Genomic DNA, 17,195 nt, shown 5'->3' on the forward strand with positions numbered 1-17,195 from the left:
ATGGTGGTGAATGCTTGGTGACCGGCTGATTCGGTATAGCGCCTTCAATGGGCCTGGCGTACTGTGATTTATATATGAGTGTGCCGTGATCGCTGGTCTGCATAGACGCTTCAGGGCTGATCCCAGTTATGAATTTATGTTCATCTTAACTGATACTGGTCAATCTGGCTATCCCCTACTACGAAGCTGACATGTGCAGCATACGAGGCAGGCAACGGTGTTTGTGATTCGACTTTCGGCGGATTCTCCACTGAGCCTGTGTAGCTCAGTTGGTAGAGCGCGAGTCCCGGAAATACTCCTGTCGTGGGTTCGAATCCCACCGCAGGCTAGATTTTTCTAGCCTACGCCTTGCCATATGGTGGTGAATGCTTGGTGACCGGCTGATTCGGTATAGCGCCTTCAATGGGCCTGGCGTACTGTGATTTACATATGAGTGTGCCGTGATCGCTGGTCTGCATAGACGCTTCAGGGCTGATCCCAGTTATGAATTTATGTTCATCTTAAACTTTCATATACACGTCACATTTTTACCAGCATTTTCTCTTGCCAATATTTTCGCCGACATACTTAGTCATGTTTTCTGTGTTGTGCTTTTCAAATAAACATGTCATTTGTCAAAACATGTATTAATTTTTAATCATTCCAAATCCAATTCATTGTCACACAAACAAATTGACACTGAAAAAAAATGCCGAGTTTTTGTGTTGTGCCGAGTTAACGTACATTATTTGAACTGCTGTCCAATATAATAATTCCTGTGTAAAAACATTAGGTCCATGTAAAGAAATGTCTTTGATGGTGAATTATGTACATTGGTTAAAAAAAAGAAAACTAACTGATTAAATTGTTACATGTATTGCATCATTAACTTCGCATAATTCCAAAATTGTATGCATTTTTTCTATTGTCAAATAAATTGCTTTTAATGTACTGAATTAGTTCTTGTGTGTTGTACCTAAAATGTGACTTGGTTCAGCGGTTGCGTGGTTTATGATTGCCCAAACCAAGTCAGCAAATTAAAGTTTGCTGACTTTGTTTGTTGGCTGTTGTCCAACATGACCGTGGTTTAGCTGTGATAGGGTCGTTGCTATGCTTTTGTTCAAAACGTTTTGTGAAGTTATAAGTTATAGGACGTTATACGGCAGACAGTTTTTATCTTTAATCGTTGGTCATAACTACATTAGTTGTGTGATTTCGTTGAAATTATAGAAAATATACCTTCTATGGTTTTCGGATGACCTGCACCAATGGTTAAATTAAATTTTAATTACATAAGGGTTTCGTTGGTTTTGACGCATTGAAGATTAATTTAATGGTTGCCTTCATTTCTCAATTTGTAAGTACGCAGATAACAACATTTTGGATTAGAATGTACAGATGGTTTATGTTTTGTTTGAAGTTCGTTGATATGTGTAATGTTTATTTTTAAACATATCACAAACAAGAAATTTAAACTTGATAACTTAACTATATAGTTCTTGTTAGTTTCATCAAAAGAGTTTGGTCGCGTTACCAACTTTATAGGTTCGTTTAGATTAAACCAGATTTAATAATCTATTGTGCCGATTACTCGCTTTCGAAGCTAATCTTTAATGCTGGCTTGACGTGTTAGAAAGGATGACCACACAGAACATATATTCATGTACTTTATCCTACACATATTAAAAGCGTATGGTGCATTGCAGCTGTAGCATTACAAGAATCGTCTTAGGGTCAGCAACTGTTACTAATTAACGTACGAGATGTCAGTCCCAACAATCAAACTGAACACTGGTCATCAAATGCCAATCATTGGACTAGGGACTTTTCTGGTATGGAGATTGTTTTGTATATTTAGTTTGGTAGACAGACTATTTTCAACGTAATAAAAATACAGCAAACCTCGGTTAACCCGTTTTGCCCCCAAAATAGTCCTGATGAGGCAAAGATTCGGATTGACCGATGTTTAAGCCTTGACACATTACAAATCATTTGTACCCCAGTTTTTTTTCGAATTAGGCGAAGACCTGGATTAAGCGGTTTAACCGAGGTTCGCTGTATTATATGTTAGTTACATTTGTACTTTTTGCAAAACAAAATATTTGGGCGATGTTTCATTACGTCTGTATAATACCCAAAAGCTATACCTTTAGGATTATATGTTTGCCTTTGGAAAATGTTACTGGCACGTTTTTATGTATGGTATAAATATGTTTTATAGTCTAAACCCACGGAAGTACAAGCTGCTATTGAGTGTGCCATTGATGTCGGATACCGTCACATTGATAACGCCTTTATCTACCAAAACGAAAACGAAATTGCTTTGGCGATTGAAGCAAAAATCAAACAGAAAAAAGTGAAACGAGAAGACTTATTTATTGCTAGCAAGGTAAGCACTTTTTTTTGTATTAACTGCTAGACTTGTGACAAACGTAAGTGATATCTGCGATAAAGTCATTCATTTTCATTTATAGAGTGGTTTTCTCTTAAACATATAAACTAGATTTCATATTTTCATTTAGCCCACTCGTGAGTAAGTTATATGTAAATCGATAAGTACAAAGATGATGTAATAACAGGTAAGCATGGAAAAATCTCTTGGTTTTCAAGTCGAGAAAGGATTGTTAGCAAAATGATAATGAAAAGAATATTTTTGTAAAGATATTTATTACCATTAGTCTGTTATGGCACCACATTTCGGAGCGTTATTACAGGTGTTGAAATTTCTTTAGCTTTATTGCACTTTTCATGATCCTAAAGATGTTCGTCCTGCAATTGTCAAAACTTTGGAAAATCTGAAGGATTATCTGGATCTGTATATGATTCATTTTCCGGTTCCGTTTGTGGTAAGTTCCATGGCACGTTCAAACCGGAAGATCTTTATCGCAATATTTACTCAAATATTCAATAAATTTGTGGCTTTTTTGCCTGGTAATGTTGATTCGAGGTTTGTTTGTAAAAATAGCAGACCTTTATCGATAAAGATAAATAACATTGATTGATCTCTGTTATGCAGAACAATGGCAATCTTATCCCCAAAGATGAAAACGGCGACATTTTGCATGGTGATGTAGATTATGTTGACACTTGGAAGGTTCGATTTATTTCAATTACTGTTTTACTGAACTTTAAAATCTACTGCCATAAAATTATTTTGTCTTATCCGCTAAAAATGGGACTGACTTTCAGAAGTTCCTGAAGTGCAGCATACTCGTACTCTGGTCGGCAACGATAAATCCACATTTCGAAACAACATCTCAATTACTTTTTAACCAAAACACGACGTTATGCATGACTAAAAGCGTCACACTGATAAGCCAGTCTCCACATAACATTTCCACGCGGCTAGGCGTAGTCTAATAAAAAGTAGCCTGCAGTGGGATTTGTATTTGCGACAGGGACCTTTAAAAAGTTGCCGCTCTACCTACAGGGCACAGACTTGGTGGCAGGTCCACCAAAAGTCGAATTAAAGCACCGTTACCGTATGCTGCAACTTTCAGCTTTGCAGTATTTGACAATTCAACCATTAGACAATAACTGTGAAGATTGATTCATTTCTGCTGTGATCAGTTTTGAAGTCTCCAACTCAACAATGCCACAGTTATATATTGATCAAAGTGCCAATTTTATACCGTATTAAACCAGTGCCGTGATCACCGGTTTGCATGGAGACTTCAAGACTTGTCCAAATATAAATACTTGTTTATAATTGTTTATATATAACTTTTTAACATATTATATATCCTCATAGGCGATGGAAAAGCTGGTGGACGAAGGTTTAGTAAAAAGTATCGGAGTTTCCAACTTCAACAAATATCAAATCAACAGAATCTTAAAAGAATCCAAAGTGGTTCCAGCCAACAATCAAATCGAGCTTCATCCGTATTTGCTACAAGATGAATTAATTCAACTCTGTAGGCAGAACGGAATTGCAGTGACAGCCTACAGTCCTTTTGGGTCACCAACAAGGCCGTGGTTTGTATAATTTTTCTGGCAATATTTAAGTATTTGTAGGTTGCAAAATAAGTCCCAATCTCATGTTCAGGGTAAATGAGGCAGATCCACAATTGTTAAAGGATCCAGATGTGATAAAAGTTGCTGAACGACTTGGAACAACACCAGCTCAGGTTCTTATCAGATTTCACATTCAGAGAGGAATTGCTGTTGTCCCCATAAGCGTTACGCCTTCAAGGATTGAAAGCAACTTTCAGGTAGGCCACAACAAGGCCTGACAGTATAGTACGACCGCAATGACACAGTTTCTTTTTACTTTGGCGGTAACATAACAAATTCTTTTGTTTTTAACTACCTTATTTGTGCCCACCGAGGATATATTCCGACAGCAGGGGCATTGCGATTTCTACCTGACAAAGCAAATGTATCATTTCCAAACACGAATGTCGATTAGTATTATAAGTTAACAAATGTCCGGAGCAAGAGTTTAAGAAACATGAGCACGGCATTCGCAAAGCCGAAACGCATGCACATAAGTAAAATGAATTTAACCTGCCTCAAAGAAGTGAAGTATGTAAACAACTAACTAGTACCGTTGAACGGTATTGCAAGAACCGTTCGTTGGCGAAAATCAGGCTTTGCCAACCAATTGCGGAAAAGAATGAAACATATAAACTTATTCCATACTTCTACTCCAATTCCATTTCATATATCTTTGAAATTTCGAACGTTGCAAAACAAAACTTTTTGTTTGACCAAATGAAATAGGCTCTTGATTAATACAAGCTTTGCTTTATACATGTACGTCATGACTATTTTTCCATGTTTTACTTTAGGTTTTTGACTTTGAGTTGAGTAAAGAAGATATGGAACTGTTGCGGTCTACTAATATTACCCATAGATCCTACCTTCTTTTGCAGTAAGTATATTTTACTGTTAGTCAATTGAGATTACGATACAGCCACAGGTGGTGAAGTATACTAAGCGTTTTTCTCAGACATTCGAGCCACAAATACTTTCCGTTTAGTGAAAACTACGAGGAATAAGGACATTTATTACGTTCAACAACTTGTTTGGGAGTTTGCATTAGTTACTAACCATAACAAATAATACATAAACATATATCCCGTTTCCATGGCCGTTGGTCCGATCCTCGCGAGGAGGTCCGCGAAAACGCTGAAAAAATTGCTGAGTCATTCCTTATTGCGTCCGATCGGACTGAAATAGCGGAAAAGTCCGATCGGACCAGCGGCCATGGAAACGGGATAATAGTTGTAATCCGTGTCAATATGCTTTAATAAGATGTTGACAGTTTCCACCGGTCGTAAAGTAAAAGTTTTGTGGCACGACTCTCATACAAAAAACAAGAAAATCATGCTCGATGACCAAAAGATGAAAATCATGCTCGAGGACCAAAAAGAAGGAAATTATGTTACATTCAATAAAAATAATGGAACAGCACAGTGTAGTGTACAAAATTAAAATCGCACAACTGTCTTGGACACCAATTGCAATCGAATGACTACAAAATTAAGTTGAGGTATCATATTTGAAAAAAAATGCTGAGTAATTCTTTGGGCAACTGTGCAGCTTTCGGACTGAAATTTGCTTCCTATTTTTTGCACATTAATCCAAAGAAACGTTTGCAAAGAAAAAAGTTTTTATAGCAAAACATAAAACAAATTTCATTAATTTCAAAAGCATAAACTGCCACGATATAGCATTTTCTCTTGCATTTAATTGAACTATTTGACCAGTTCCTTTAAAATGCGATAAATACCCGCAGAAGTTTTATGTCAGAATGGAATATGCAGACAGAAGAATTTCGACACAATCAGACAAGTATCATATTCGTCCAAATGGTCACCTTTGGGGCAGCATTTTTAATTTCTTTGCAATATTTTGAGCACTGGATTGATTAATTGGAAAGTTCTTTTACCACCTTGTGCAAAACAAGTTATAAATCCTGAACAATCGTGTGCCAAATACCAGTGACAGAGCAAAACTAATTCAAATTTTGCCGTGACATGTTGGCGTGCCGAAAGTTTAGTTCTCCCGAAGTCGTGCCACGTATAGGCACGCAATCGAGCACATATTGTCGGGTGTTGTTGCACTGTCATAACAGGTTTGTGCTCAGTGTCTCAGAAATACTTTAAAGATGTCGGTTACAACACTCAAACTAAACTCAGGTCATCAAATGCCAATCATTGGTCTGGGAACATATTCGGTGTGTATATTCTTTGATATATTTAAGTACATTCGATTGGCAAACTAACGATACAATATGCAGCCCATAGAATTGTTAATATTACATGTTTAGCTTTTTAGTTATTAAATCAAAAAAGCCTATCTGGAAAAGTTTTTTTAAGGTTAAGCAAAATAGAAACTGTTTTTAGGCGAATCCTAGTAAAACGAAAACTGCCGTTGAATATGCCGTTGATGTTGGATATCGTCATTTCGATACAGCCTTTCTTTACCAAAACGAGCAGGAAATTGGATTAGCGATTGCAGCCAAAATCGAAAAGAAAATAGTTAAACGAGAAAATTTGTTCATCACTAACAAGGTAACAATTGTTGGAGTTTAACTTGAAACTGCGTCAGGTAAAAAAACATGAATCTATTTGTCTCCAAGTTGAATTTTCTGATGAGAATTAACCGCCAGTGTTTATGTGACTTGAATCGTTGACCTTTTAACAAAACAGGAATTGACCTTTCAAACCAGTGGTCGGCAACCGCCGGTCCACGGCCCGGTACCGGTCCGCGAGGAGTTCGTTACCGGGCCGTATGATTTTTTAGGTTAAATGCTATAAAACATTTGCCCATGTATCTCGGGGATGATAAACTAATATAAGAGTTTTTATTGCTAAATATTTGTAGTTTTTTTTTGAAGACCGGTCCGCGATAGAATGTTAGTTTCAAAAACGGTCCGCAGTGCAAAAAAGGTTGCCGACCCCTGTTTTAAACGGCACGAGATTTCTTGGTTATGTTGTTGTTACAATGACTTAGTGTGCCAAAGTTTGTTTTGGTCAATTCGTACGTGTATATGCTGGAACTGTTACGTGGCAATAACTCTAACAACCTTTGTAGTAGCCTAGTTTAAGTTATATCAAAAGGTACTTTAATACAAACTTCCAAGTCATGAGCTATGACGAATTAAATTTTGACATGCGTGCCTACCCCTGGTGTACAGTCACTACATAACTTTATCAATGTGGCCAATTAACAAAAATATCGAGATTGATTGCTAAGTAGTACTTTGTAGACTTTTGAAATCAGGTGTTAAGTACGTTATTTGTAGAAAGGCATTTTTGTTTTAAAAAAGGCTACAATTGAGATTACAGTCGTATAATTTATTGTGTCACAATCAAACTATTTTCAGCTCTGGTCCACCTTTAGAGATCCCAAAGACGTACGTCCTGCGATTCTTAAAACTTTGAAAAATCTTAAATTGAATTATCTTGATCTGTATTTGGTTCATTTTCCGGTCGCATTTGTGGTAAGTTAATACTTCATTTTACTCTTTGGTTTTAGCTTCATCAGTGAGTCGAATTCGCCTTTAAAGGATGATTTAAAACACTGAAACAGAACATGAGTACACTTTTACTGATCTTAAACTTATGCTTTTGTAGTAAGTTATAATAGTTTGTCAAACATCACAATACTTGTGATTGTTTTTCAAAACAAAGATAAAGCGCATACAGTCGAATATTTTACTGGCTTATAGAAAAACTTACATAAGAATAAATAAAACTATACCTTTAGCAGATTTTTATTGACTTGGTTAAAATTCTGAACTCTATTGTACAGAACAATGGAAACCTTTTTCCCGAAGGTGAAAACGGCGATGTTTTGTATGCTGACATAGATTACATTGATACCTGGAAGGTTTGATTGTTCATAAAAAACAAGCTTTTTAAATTTATATGAGATCCCTATCTTTTAAATAATACATATGTTTACAAAGGAGATGGAAAAGCTGGTCGACGAAGGTTTAGTTAAAAGTATCGGAGTGTCAAACTTCAACCAATATCAAATCAACAGAATCTTAAAAGAATGCAAAGTGGTTCCAGCGAACAATCAAATCGAGCTTCATCCCTATTTGCCACAGGATGAATTAGTCGAATTCTGCAAAAAGAACGGAATCGCAGTGACCGCCTACAGCCCTTTTGGTGGACCAACAAGACCTTGGTAATATGATGTTTGGAATTGATTGAAGCAAAGTTGTAAGTCGAGTCGTTTTTTTTCAACTTTACACTCTATGTCAGTATTTTTTAAATAAATTTAATTAGCTAAATAACCAGTTTCTGGACCTGAACTAATGCCAAACAGCCCTAACACGCCTTGTGAAAAGAAAATGTCTATTAGGTTTGTTGTCTTGTCTTTACTGAGGCCTCAATGTATGGGCTTGTCAATCAAACTTTCGGGCTTAACGGGCTTCTCAAAAACGACTGGGTTTGGGCTTGTGCTTTCGGTTTCGGGCCGGGTTTGGGCTCGAATTTTAGGCCCGTTTACAACTCTGGATTGAAGTATCAATTTTTTGATAACTTCGTATTGTTTATAAATAGGGCAACAGACACTGAGCCACATCTGTTGGAAGATCCTAATGTAATAAAAGTCGGTGAACGGCATGGAAGAACTCCGGCTCAGGTTCTGATCAGATTTCACACTCAGCGAGGAATTGCTGTGATCCCAAAGAGTTTCACACCTTCTAGGATTAAAAGCAATTTCCAGGTAGGTTAAAATTGCTTTTTGTGTAAAGCAAATCCAACATGGCAAAAGTCTCAGCTTGGCCTTGGAACTGATTTCCTAGTTTGATTATGTTTCATAGTTGGACAAACCAACTTTGAAGTGTGTTAAATTATTCTTACAACAGCAAACAACCTGACTTTTAGCCATTCCGGGGGCTTATTCAATTAAGTTTGCAAATTCGTCCAAGGACACCAAACAGCCGTGATATTGCATTAAAGTTCATTTACATATTTTTGTGCTGTCTTTTTAATGATTTCTCTAGGTCAGGGGTTTCCAACCTTTTTACGATCTCGTACCACTTGGACGCTCTGTGCTGCTACGCGTACCACTTCTTGCAGCTTACAACTAGCATTATTCAACGCTATTTGCAGTTTAAGCTATAAAACAGTAGATGATAGCTATCAAGAACAATCATTTGACATAATTAACACCCACTGTCCCACAGCGTTGTACGGCTTTTTAAAGCAACTGTGCTTCTTGTTGACACTTGACATGCCTTGTGTTATGAAGATCGTAATGATACGAAACAACAGGATTAGTTACGTAACAATAAGAATAGGCTTGGGGAATTTTTTTTTTTGTAAACAAAATATAAAGTTGTGAATCTACGTTTTTGTGAAAAAAACGGAAGCTACTCGCGTACCACTTGAAAAACCTTCGCGTACCACAGGTTGGGAATCCCTGCTCTAGGGCTATCTAAATGGTCTTTAACATGACGTTGACTCTTACGAAACTATTATGGCAGTTACCAGAATGACAGTTACATTAAAATGGATAGAAGCTCTGTAATACAGCATCAAATTCAATAAATATCACCTAACCACATCAGCATCAAACGGTAAAGCGTTAAGCACAAGTAATCTTACCGAAAAAATGCAGTTAGGTACGAAAACAACCCCTTTAGGCTAGATCCACACACACGCTCGCGCGCCAGCGCATAGTTGGTTTGTTTCTTTATAGCCAGCGTAAAACGCCGGCGCGCGAGCGTACCTACGCTTTCGACTCGGCTGCAAAGCGTGAGGTTTCGCCCGCAAGGTGGCGCGGAGCTTAAAACCACGCTCGCGTTTTGCCGAGCGCGTGAGCGCTGGCTAAATAAATTTGATTTAGCTCACGCCGGCAAGCCAGCGCAGTTTTGAATTGTGAACTTCTGATGTTCAGGAACTTTACTTGCTGGGCGAAATGTATATCATGTGTGTAATGTATAGTGATTTTAGGGCAGGAAATATATATGTAGTTCTATTTTTTTAAGTCAAGAAAACCGAAATACCAATTTGAATGTCCTCTATTGCAATGATGGCAGGCACTTGAACATCAACCATCGCACATCAATTGTGCACAGTTGCGTGTGGGGGCACGCACCCGTTAACTTTCCTGATAGCCTTTGTTCGTGTTTAATGAATTTTTCGTATCCCGCTGCTCTAGTTCGTATTCGTTTTGGTGCTCCCACGAAACCATTTCATTGTTCTGAAGTTGCCCTACAGTTCAGCAAAATAAGACTTGTATCCACTATTCAGCATGGTTTTGTCAATTTACAGCAATCGGGAATTGTTAAATTATATTGTATGTGTTCAAGCCTACCCGCAAGAAATGGTTGAAAATGCCTGGGAGAAAATAATTTTGAAAGGTAATATATGTGGTAAGTTTGGTTATGCATTTTGAAAACTTGTAGGAAAATAATTATAAAACTGACATTGCCTTACATATGTGCAGGTGAAAATGTAAACACAGCCAAGGTTGTATATAGGAGTTTAAAAAATATAAACGGAAAAAGGGTAGCAAACATTGGTTTCTTTTATTTCTAAAAACTTTACAAAATACTTTTAACAGGAAAGCATGAAACACCAGTAAAAAAGAGGTTCAGGATAGGTCATCACTCTAAAAACTGTCTGATGCTGTAAAACATTGTGTTACCTATCTTGGAAACACTGCAAATGAAGGTATTTTTTAATTGTAAAGGTATAATTTCTGGCAATATACACATTTACAAACAGATAGACAAATGTTTACTCATCTGTTTGTTTTCAGATACAACTGATCAGTTTGTGCCACACTGGCCTTTTTTCCTAGAAGGATTTGACGGAAAGAAATATTGTTAATGGTTTATGAAGCAGAAGAAGACTGATTATATAATTGTTTTTAGTTCAACATTGTTTGTGTGGTTTATGTTTAGGTGAATTAACTTTTTAGCAAGTTTGGTTCTGTTAAAACTATACATTTAACCTTTTTGCAACACATTTATTTGGAACTACCAAGTTTGCTTATTTCATGATGTCATGGTTTATAACTCTTGCAAATAAAACAAATTGGAGCATTTTTGAACTATGTTTATTGGTAGCAAAACACATGTTGATTTTGCCACAGGAAACTTCCTTAATCACTGTTATAAGTATACCAGACGGAACTAAATTCAAATTATAATAAATAATAAGGATAGAAAGAATAACCTTTATCTATATTAACCGCTATGGTACACCCAAACATTGACCATGTGAAAAGCACATGTACATGTGATCCCAGTGAAAGTGCGGCTGTGTGAGCCGGAGCGCCAGCGCGCGAGCTCGAGTTTTATGTCTGTGTGGACGTCACTGCGCCAGCGGGGCAGCTCGTGGGCGTACGTTAAGCTCGCGAGAAATCCTGTGTGGATCTAGTTTTAGCTGATGAAGGCAGTATACACTCCTAAATAAAGGTCTCAGTAATTACAAATCCAAACAGTTAACAACAGGGTTTCAAACATATGCTTACCTTACCGGCTTAGAAATGCATAATTCCGGCAAAGGACGCCAAGTAGCAGTTCAGTGTGGAACAGCATATTTTTCTTTCCTTTTTATTATAACCGACCAGTTAACAAATGTATGCTGCACCTCCAGTCTTTAATAAACACGAGACAATCTCGTTTACGAGACGTGATTTCAGTAACAAATGCCAAGGTTGTGACATCATAAATACCATGAACAGATGTTCAATTAATGGCAATGTAACATATATTACTTGCAGGTCTTTGATTTTGATTTGAGTAAAGAAGATATGGAGTTGATACGGTCTTCAGATATCATATGCAGATACTACGGTCTTTCCCAGTAAGTATGTGTTCGTACGTTTGCCTCAACAGAAAGTAATCATCCTTTTGCTTTTAGATGGTCAAACACCAAATACTTTCCTTTCCGGGAAAACTACGCGGAATAAATGTTGGGAAACGATTTGTGATTTCTGTCGAATAAACTCTTGATACTTAAAATAAAATAAACAAATCTTCATAATTTAATCCCACTTTGGACACCGTCACAACATTCTTGGGTGTAGTACCTAAATTTCGACATGGTCAAGTTGTTGCGCAATTAATGTTTGCGAAGCGTCGTGATTAACCAGCGCGCAAGCTTTCATTTGTTGACTTTACCAGCTACAGTAAGTCGGTGTAACTTCCAGCATGCTTGCTGATTTGCAGTGGCGAGGTCTTTTCTTGCGTTTTTATGACTGACTTCAGTTTAGCATTTTTGGACTTTAAGATGTTGAATAACTTGATATTTTGACGAGTCATGATGACTCTGATCTAAACTTGTCATTTTGTAAAAAAAAATCGAAATACTTGTCAGGTTGATTTTAGTAAGCAGACTTCAAATAGGCAAAGATGGCCGCGCCTACTTTTAAATTAAACACTGGACATGAAATGCCATTCGTTGGCTTGGGAACGTGGAAGGTAGGTACATGTAAAGGTCACCACAACTGAAGTAACTTAATACATACAGCCAATGACGGCACAAGTACAATGAACAACAGATTCGAGCTGGGTTTATATTTATTTTAGATTGAAGTACTTTATTATATGTAATACATACGTGTAGCGCTTATCTTTTTCATTTTTATTGCTAATTTGACTTCCTTCCTAATCTATTGTTAGCTACCCAATTAGGTTCGGTTGGGGTAAGAAAATCTGGTAAAATATTACCACAATTGATAAGGTGCAATCGCAATAAATTTAATTAGATTTATCTTCACTATGCTATTTATTCTTGGTATTTTTTACAAAACCAGTAACAACACGGTATTGTTGGGCGGGAATTGGTTAATTTGTTCTGAAATACCGAGTTTTGATGATTTGCACTATTACCATATGTGCACATAGCTTTTTTCTTGTTTGTTGAACAAAAATGTTACGAACCACAGCGACACGAGGTCGTCAAATATTTACATACGTACCGTAAATCCTTTTTTTAAATCTGATATTGGGATTGAATAATATATTGTTTGTTATTTTAGCTTTATTACCACATTAAGTTTGTTATAACCAAACCGCCTTAAGTTATTAACACAGGAGTATTTGTAATATCACATCTAAATCTGGCGGCTCCGCAAAACGTTTGCTTATTTTCCACAATTTGTCGTACGAGAAATACATATTTTTAATTAAAGCCTGGCCACTTCCCGCGTTTTAACTAATTTTTGAATGCAACTTTACCAACAAGCATCCAATATCTACTTTTACCTGTTGATTCCGTTTACAACTTGAATTACTGATTTATATCCAGTCAAAACCGGGTGAAGTACAAGCTGCGGTGGAATGCGCAATAGACGTTGGGTATCGGCATATCGACTGTGCTTTGTGTTATGAGAACGAGAAAGAAGCTGGAGCGGGAATCAATGCAAAAATTAACTCGGGAAAAGTTAAACGAGAGGATCTGTTCATCGTAAGCAAGGTACAACCCCATTGAATTGTGAAACCAATATTTGATGAGTCACGCTCGTTGAAAAACGCGCGAAAGCGGTTTTGTTAAGTCATCTTTACTATAACTTCTTGTTTGCAAAGTACACCACAGTTTGCCGTTCTTTTGTCTGTCAAATAAACTTTTGCGAAATTCGGAATTTGATCGCAGTGTTTTTGACAAACCATTTAGACATGTTTGAAAAAAGTTTGCTTAAATTTTCAACCAAAGTATGTGAAATTTATATACTCGGTTGAGAACATTTTTGTTTTGGTAAAATGTGTTTCCTCTGGCTCTTCAATGTAGGCCGTGTCAATTTTTTAAGTAAGATGATTGGTTTTGGCGATTTATATTTAACCTTTAACCATATTACGACTGAAGAGAACTTTAAATTGCGGACTTGTTATACAATGTAGTTGTCATATTTAACCTTAGAACGCCTTTTCTGTCATTGGTGTCAACTTGCTTACGGGAAAGTAAATCCAAGTATATCATCTTATAGGTTAGTATTAAGCCTGGCAGCAACAGCTTATTTATCCAAGTATCTTATCGAGCTTTTGACTGAGTACACTGTGTTTCAAACTAAACATAAAATATACTCATAATTCAATACATTCGTGTTATTTATCTACAGCTTTGGAACACCCATCATGACCCAAAGGACGTGCGTTCAGGACTTATGCAATCCTTGGGAGATCTTAAACTCGATTACCTCGACTTGTATCTGATGCACTGGCCAATGGCGTTTGCAGTGAGTCGATACTTAGGTTACGCTATGTGGTATAAATTCCTAAGGCTTTCATGAAATTTTGTTGCACAGAATAACGGCAAGATTTTTCCGAGGGACGACAAAGAGCAACTGATAAACGCCGACGTAGATTATGTTGAAACATATAAGGTAACATGGTTTGTTTGCACAAAATTTTATCCACGAACTGCTTTATTGAGTAGAAGTAAAAATGTTTAAGTAAAACCCTTGGAAGTCGTCTTCTATGTCAGTTCATTTATTGGTGCAATCTCGCCGCTACATGGATATTTTTTTACGTTGCTTTTATGCGTTCGCAACAGCCCTCAATACTTTTTATCTAAGTCTTCTGTTCAACTGTCCCCTTTGACATAGTTTTAGTGATTTGTGGCCAATGTTACATCTGCAACTAATGAGTTGTATAAGAGTCCAAAATGGGGCCTTGAACCTGAAGGTGTAAACCCGATTTCTTTCTGAAATGAAATCCGAATCAGGCCCGGAAGTTTGATTTTCTAAGGTGACATTACAACTCAGGAATGGCCTAGTTTAAAGTTGGGAGTTGGGACTAAAGAAAGCTTGTTTTAGCACCAGTTTGGAGCTTAACCCAACCTGAAACCCCTGGCTTGCTTACTATTCTGCTATGAGGTTTCTTCAGTTCATCTTTAATATGTTTTTATAAGCCAATATAGGTCAAGTGTATACAAATGAAACTGTTTAATATATTAAACTTAAAAAACATTCTTTAGGCGATGGAAAAGTTGTTAGACGAAGGTTTGGTAAAAAATATCGGAGTGTCAAACTTCAACGAATTTCAACTCGGAAGAATCCTAAAAGAATGCAAAGTCGTTCCTGCCAATCACCAAATCGAAATTCAGCCGTATTTGCTGCAAGAAGACATGGTTCAGCTCTGCAAAAAAAATGAAATTTCTTTGACGGCATACAGCCCATTGGGATCCCGCGATAGACCTTGGTAAACTGATTTTAGTAAACAATAAGCGTTAAAACTTAAGTAAGAAGAAAATTCTCTTTCGATTAACATGCGATTACCGTTTCCAAAAAATAGTAGCATCTAATTAAATAATCGAAAAATGATCAATGGTGGCAAGAGTTAAAAGTTTAGGTTCAAGTGGAAATGTTTTATGCCACTTTTTGACAAATTTTCGTTTAGTAATTGCTATTCTTACAGTCAGTGGTTCTTAACCTTGGAAACAAATACCTCCAAAGGAGTAATTTGACTTTTTCAAGGGGTAATTACATTTGTCATTTTTAGTTGGGGTGTCATATTCGGTCTTTTTGGTACTACAAAAAGAAAATAAGTGAAGTTTGTCTGGTTTTATCAGGAGAAATAATATAAAAGGTTAAGAACCACTGCTTTAAGCCCTTGCGTATGAAATAAAAACTGTTTTATCTTTTTCCAAAGGGTAACGAAAGAGGAGCCAAATATCCTTGAAGACCCAAAGATCCTAAAAATTGCCGAGAGATTGGGGAAAAGTCCCGCTCAGGTTCTGATCCGTTTTCAGGTTCAACGAGGAATTAACGTTATCCCGAAGAGCGTTACGCCATCCAGGATTGAAAGCAACATCCAGGTCAAATATCACGATTCTCCAGTCGTTTTTTAATTTTTTTGTTGCCTTAAAAGAAACATTAGATACCATATATGGCAAACTGGGTATTAAACACTGTTAACTTTGGAACCAAAGTCGGTCAGTAATGGAGTTCTTAACGGGCCACGCCGACTCAGTTATAGCTTCGACGTGAAATACGTAATGCGCATGTCATTTTCTGTTTCAACCTTATATGAAAGTCACATATTACGGTAAAACGCCCTGTTCTGGGGGTAAATTTAAATATTTTTACACATATACAGAATACTCGTTATTTTTGGCATCTTAAAAATATAATGCGTGTATCAAACCAATTCATATTTTCTGGCATATTGGCTACCATTTTACATGTTTAATGGGGTAATTGCAAGCAGGAGATTTTAATTCAAAAAATATTAGCGAAAGTGTGTATCACATCTTGCACGCAAAAAATGCTGATTGAAGTGAGTTCATTTTTGCTTTGTGGAGAAAAGCATAGCAACACAAGCACTAGAACCACTCATTCGTAAATAACTGCGCAACGTTAAAACCTTGTTGAGCATTATGTTGTCTATCTTGTCTATCTTATCAAGTTTGTGTCTGAAGTGTATCTTACCTTTGCAGGTGTTCGACTTTGAGCTAAGCGCCGATGATGAAACGGTGATTCGCTCAATGAAAACGAGCTATCGAGCCTGCACATTTCTGCCGTAAGTCTGTATGAAACTCCTAATACGCTGATATATGTGTGGGCCATATATATGACACTTAGTTTGCAGACCTAAAAGTAGTAAACTCAAATTTGCCAATTTATCATTCGCTCGTATATAATACCTATAACCATTGGTGGGATTCAGTCGGTTCGCACCGGTTCTATAGAACTGTCTTACAAAATTGTATGAGTTTAGCGAACCGGTTAGCAAATATGACTTTTATGATAGAACGGTCTGACAAAAAAATTGAATCCCACCACTGCCTAGAACCACACAAGAATTTAGATTCAGATGGACCAAAAAGTTGCTCGAAAAGACATCATGTTCGACCGAATTTCAATTCAATTTGTTTAGCTGTTAAAAAGTTTTTTTTAATATTTCTTTAGGAATATCCAGCTTGCTTCTTATAAATAATACACTATTCGAGCCCGAAATGCAATAAAAATAGTAACTGTTTTGCATTTCTTATCATTACATCAGTATGTAGGTTTGAATAGGTGAAAAATGTTTACCTAACTAATTTGCTCAGCTTTTAAAAATATATTTTTTGCTTTGAATTTAAAATGCTTTTGTTTGTTTCATTTTTGTTTAGAGCTGCGAGCAACAAGTACTTTCCATTCCGTGAAAACTACAAGGAATAATTATTTTAATCTCATTCAAAATTACTAAACCTTATAATTCAACTTTACGATAATTGTGTGTTTTTACGTATTGTTATTTTTTAACATTGTGTCCACGCAAATAAACAATTGTTATGTAGCTGTGTTGTGTCAAACGA

At 36.7% G+C, this 17,195-nt stretch overlaps 3 protein-coding genes, 1 long non-coding RNA gene and 1 other non-coding gene across 6 annotated transcripts; all 5 read left to right on the forward strand.

Moving 5' to 3' along the window:
- Positions 1-254: 254 nt before the first annotated feature.
- Trnap-cgg (transfer RNA proline (anticodon CGG)) lies at positions 255-328 on the forward strand. The gene has a single exon. It is a non-coding gene; the product is annotated as a tRNA-Pro (tRNA).
- Positions 329-1,742: 1,414 nt separating this feature from the next.
- Positions 1,743-4,979, forward strand: LOC145224058 (aldo-keto reductase family 1 member B1-like). Its single transcript, XM_080090486.1, has 8 exons — positions 1,743-1,811; positions 2,201-2,368; positions 2,712-2,825; positions 2,996-3,073; positions 3,731-3,954; positions 4,025-4,190; positions 4,770-4,852; positions 4,931-4,979. The coding sequence occupies exons 1-8, from the start codon at positions 1,743-1,745 to the stop codon at positions 4,977-4,979; spliced, it is 951 nt and encodes a 316-aa protein (XP_079946612.1).
- Positions 4,980-6,008: 1,029 nt separating this feature from the next.
- LOC145223663 (aldo-keto reductase family 1 member B1-like) lies at positions 6,009-11,865 on the forward strand. The gene is made up of 8 exons (XM_080090062.1): positions 6,009-6,160; positions 6,330-6,497; positions 7,313-7,429; positions 7,741-7,818; positions 7,898-8,121; positions 8,499-8,664; positions 11,677-11,759; positions 11,817-11,865. Exons 1-8 carry the CDS (start codon positions 6,092-6,094, stop codon positions 11,863-11,865), a joined length of 954 nt encoding a protein of 317 aa, XP_079946188.1. The 5' UTR covers positions 6,009-6,091.
- Positions 9,765-10,995, forward strand: LOC145224337 (uncharacterized). 2 transcript variants are annotated; one of them, XR_013859620.1, is made up of 3 exons: positions 9,765-10,318; positions 10,510-10,619; positions 10,708-10,995. It is a non-coding gene; the product is annotated as an uncharacterized LOC145224337 (long non-coding RNA). The 2 variants fall into 2 exon arrangements; XR_013859619.1 differs by having other exon boundaries at positions 9,765-10,306.
- A 234-nt stretch (positions 11,866-12,099) lies between the features above and the next one.
- LOC145223154 (aldo-keto reductase family 1 member B1-like) lies at positions 12,100-17,176 on the forward strand. The gene is made up of 8 exons (XM_080089509.1): positions 12,100-12,376; positions 13,206-13,373; positions 14,014-14,130; positions 14,200-14,277; positions 14,871-15,094; positions 15,545-15,710; positions 16,332-16,414; positions 17,010-17,176. The coding sequence occupies exons 1-8, from the start codon at positions 12,308-12,310 to the stop codon at positions 17,056-17,058; spliced, it is 954 nt and encodes a 317-aa protein (XP_079945635.1). The 5' UTR covers positions 12,100-12,307; the 3' UTR covers positions 17,059-17,176.
- Positions 17,177-17,195: the final 19 nt, after the last annotated feature.

The sequence above is a fragment of the Phallusia mammillata genome, chromosome 4, assembly GCF_965637545.1.
Source record: "Phallusia mammillata chromosome 4, kaPhaMamm4.hap1.1, whole genome shotgun sequence".
NCBI lineage: Eukaryota > Metazoa > Chordata > Ascidiacea > Phlebobranchia > Ascidiidae > Phallusia > Phallusia mammillata.

Excerpts from the sequence above, each read along its gene's own strand:
- LOC145224058 (XM_080090486.1), top strand. The coding sequence starts at position 1,743 with ATGTCAGTCCCAACAATCAAACTGAACACTGGTCATCAAATGCCAATC. Across the intron at positions 1,812-2,200 it reads TTGGACTAGGGACTTTTCTG|TCTAAACCCACGGAAGTACA; the intron begins GTATGGAGATTG and ends TATGTTTTATAG. Across the intron at positions 2,369-2,711 it reads ACTTATTTATTGCTAGCAAG|CTTTATTGCACTTTTCATGA; the intron begins GTAAGCACTTTT and ends AAATTTCTTTAG.
- LOC145223663 (XM_080090062.1), top strand. The coding sequence starts at position 6,092 with ATGTCGGTTACAACACTCAAACTAAACTCAGGTCATCAAATGCCAATC. Across the intron at positions 6,161-6,329 it reads TTGGTCTGGGAACATATTCG|GCGAATCCTAGTAAAACGAA; the intron begins GTGTGTATATTC and ends AACTGTTTTTAG. Across the intron at positions 7,430-7,740 it reads ATTTTCCGGTCGCATTTGTG|AACAATGGAAACCTTTTTCC; the intron begins GTAAGTTAATAC and ends TCTATTGTACAG.
- LOC145223154 (XM_080089509.1), top strand. The coding sequence starts at position 12,308 with ATGGCCGCGCCTACTTTTAAATTAAACACTGGACATGAAATGCCATTC. Across the intron at positions 14,278-14,870 it reads ATTATGTTGAAACATATAAG|GCGATGGAAAAGTTGTTAGA; the intron begins GTAACATGGTTT and ends AACATTCTTTAG. Across the intron at positions 16,415-17,009 it reads CGAGCCTGCACATTTCTGCC|AGCTGCGAGCAACAAGTACT; the intron begins GTAAGTCTGTAT and ends ATTTTTGTTTAG.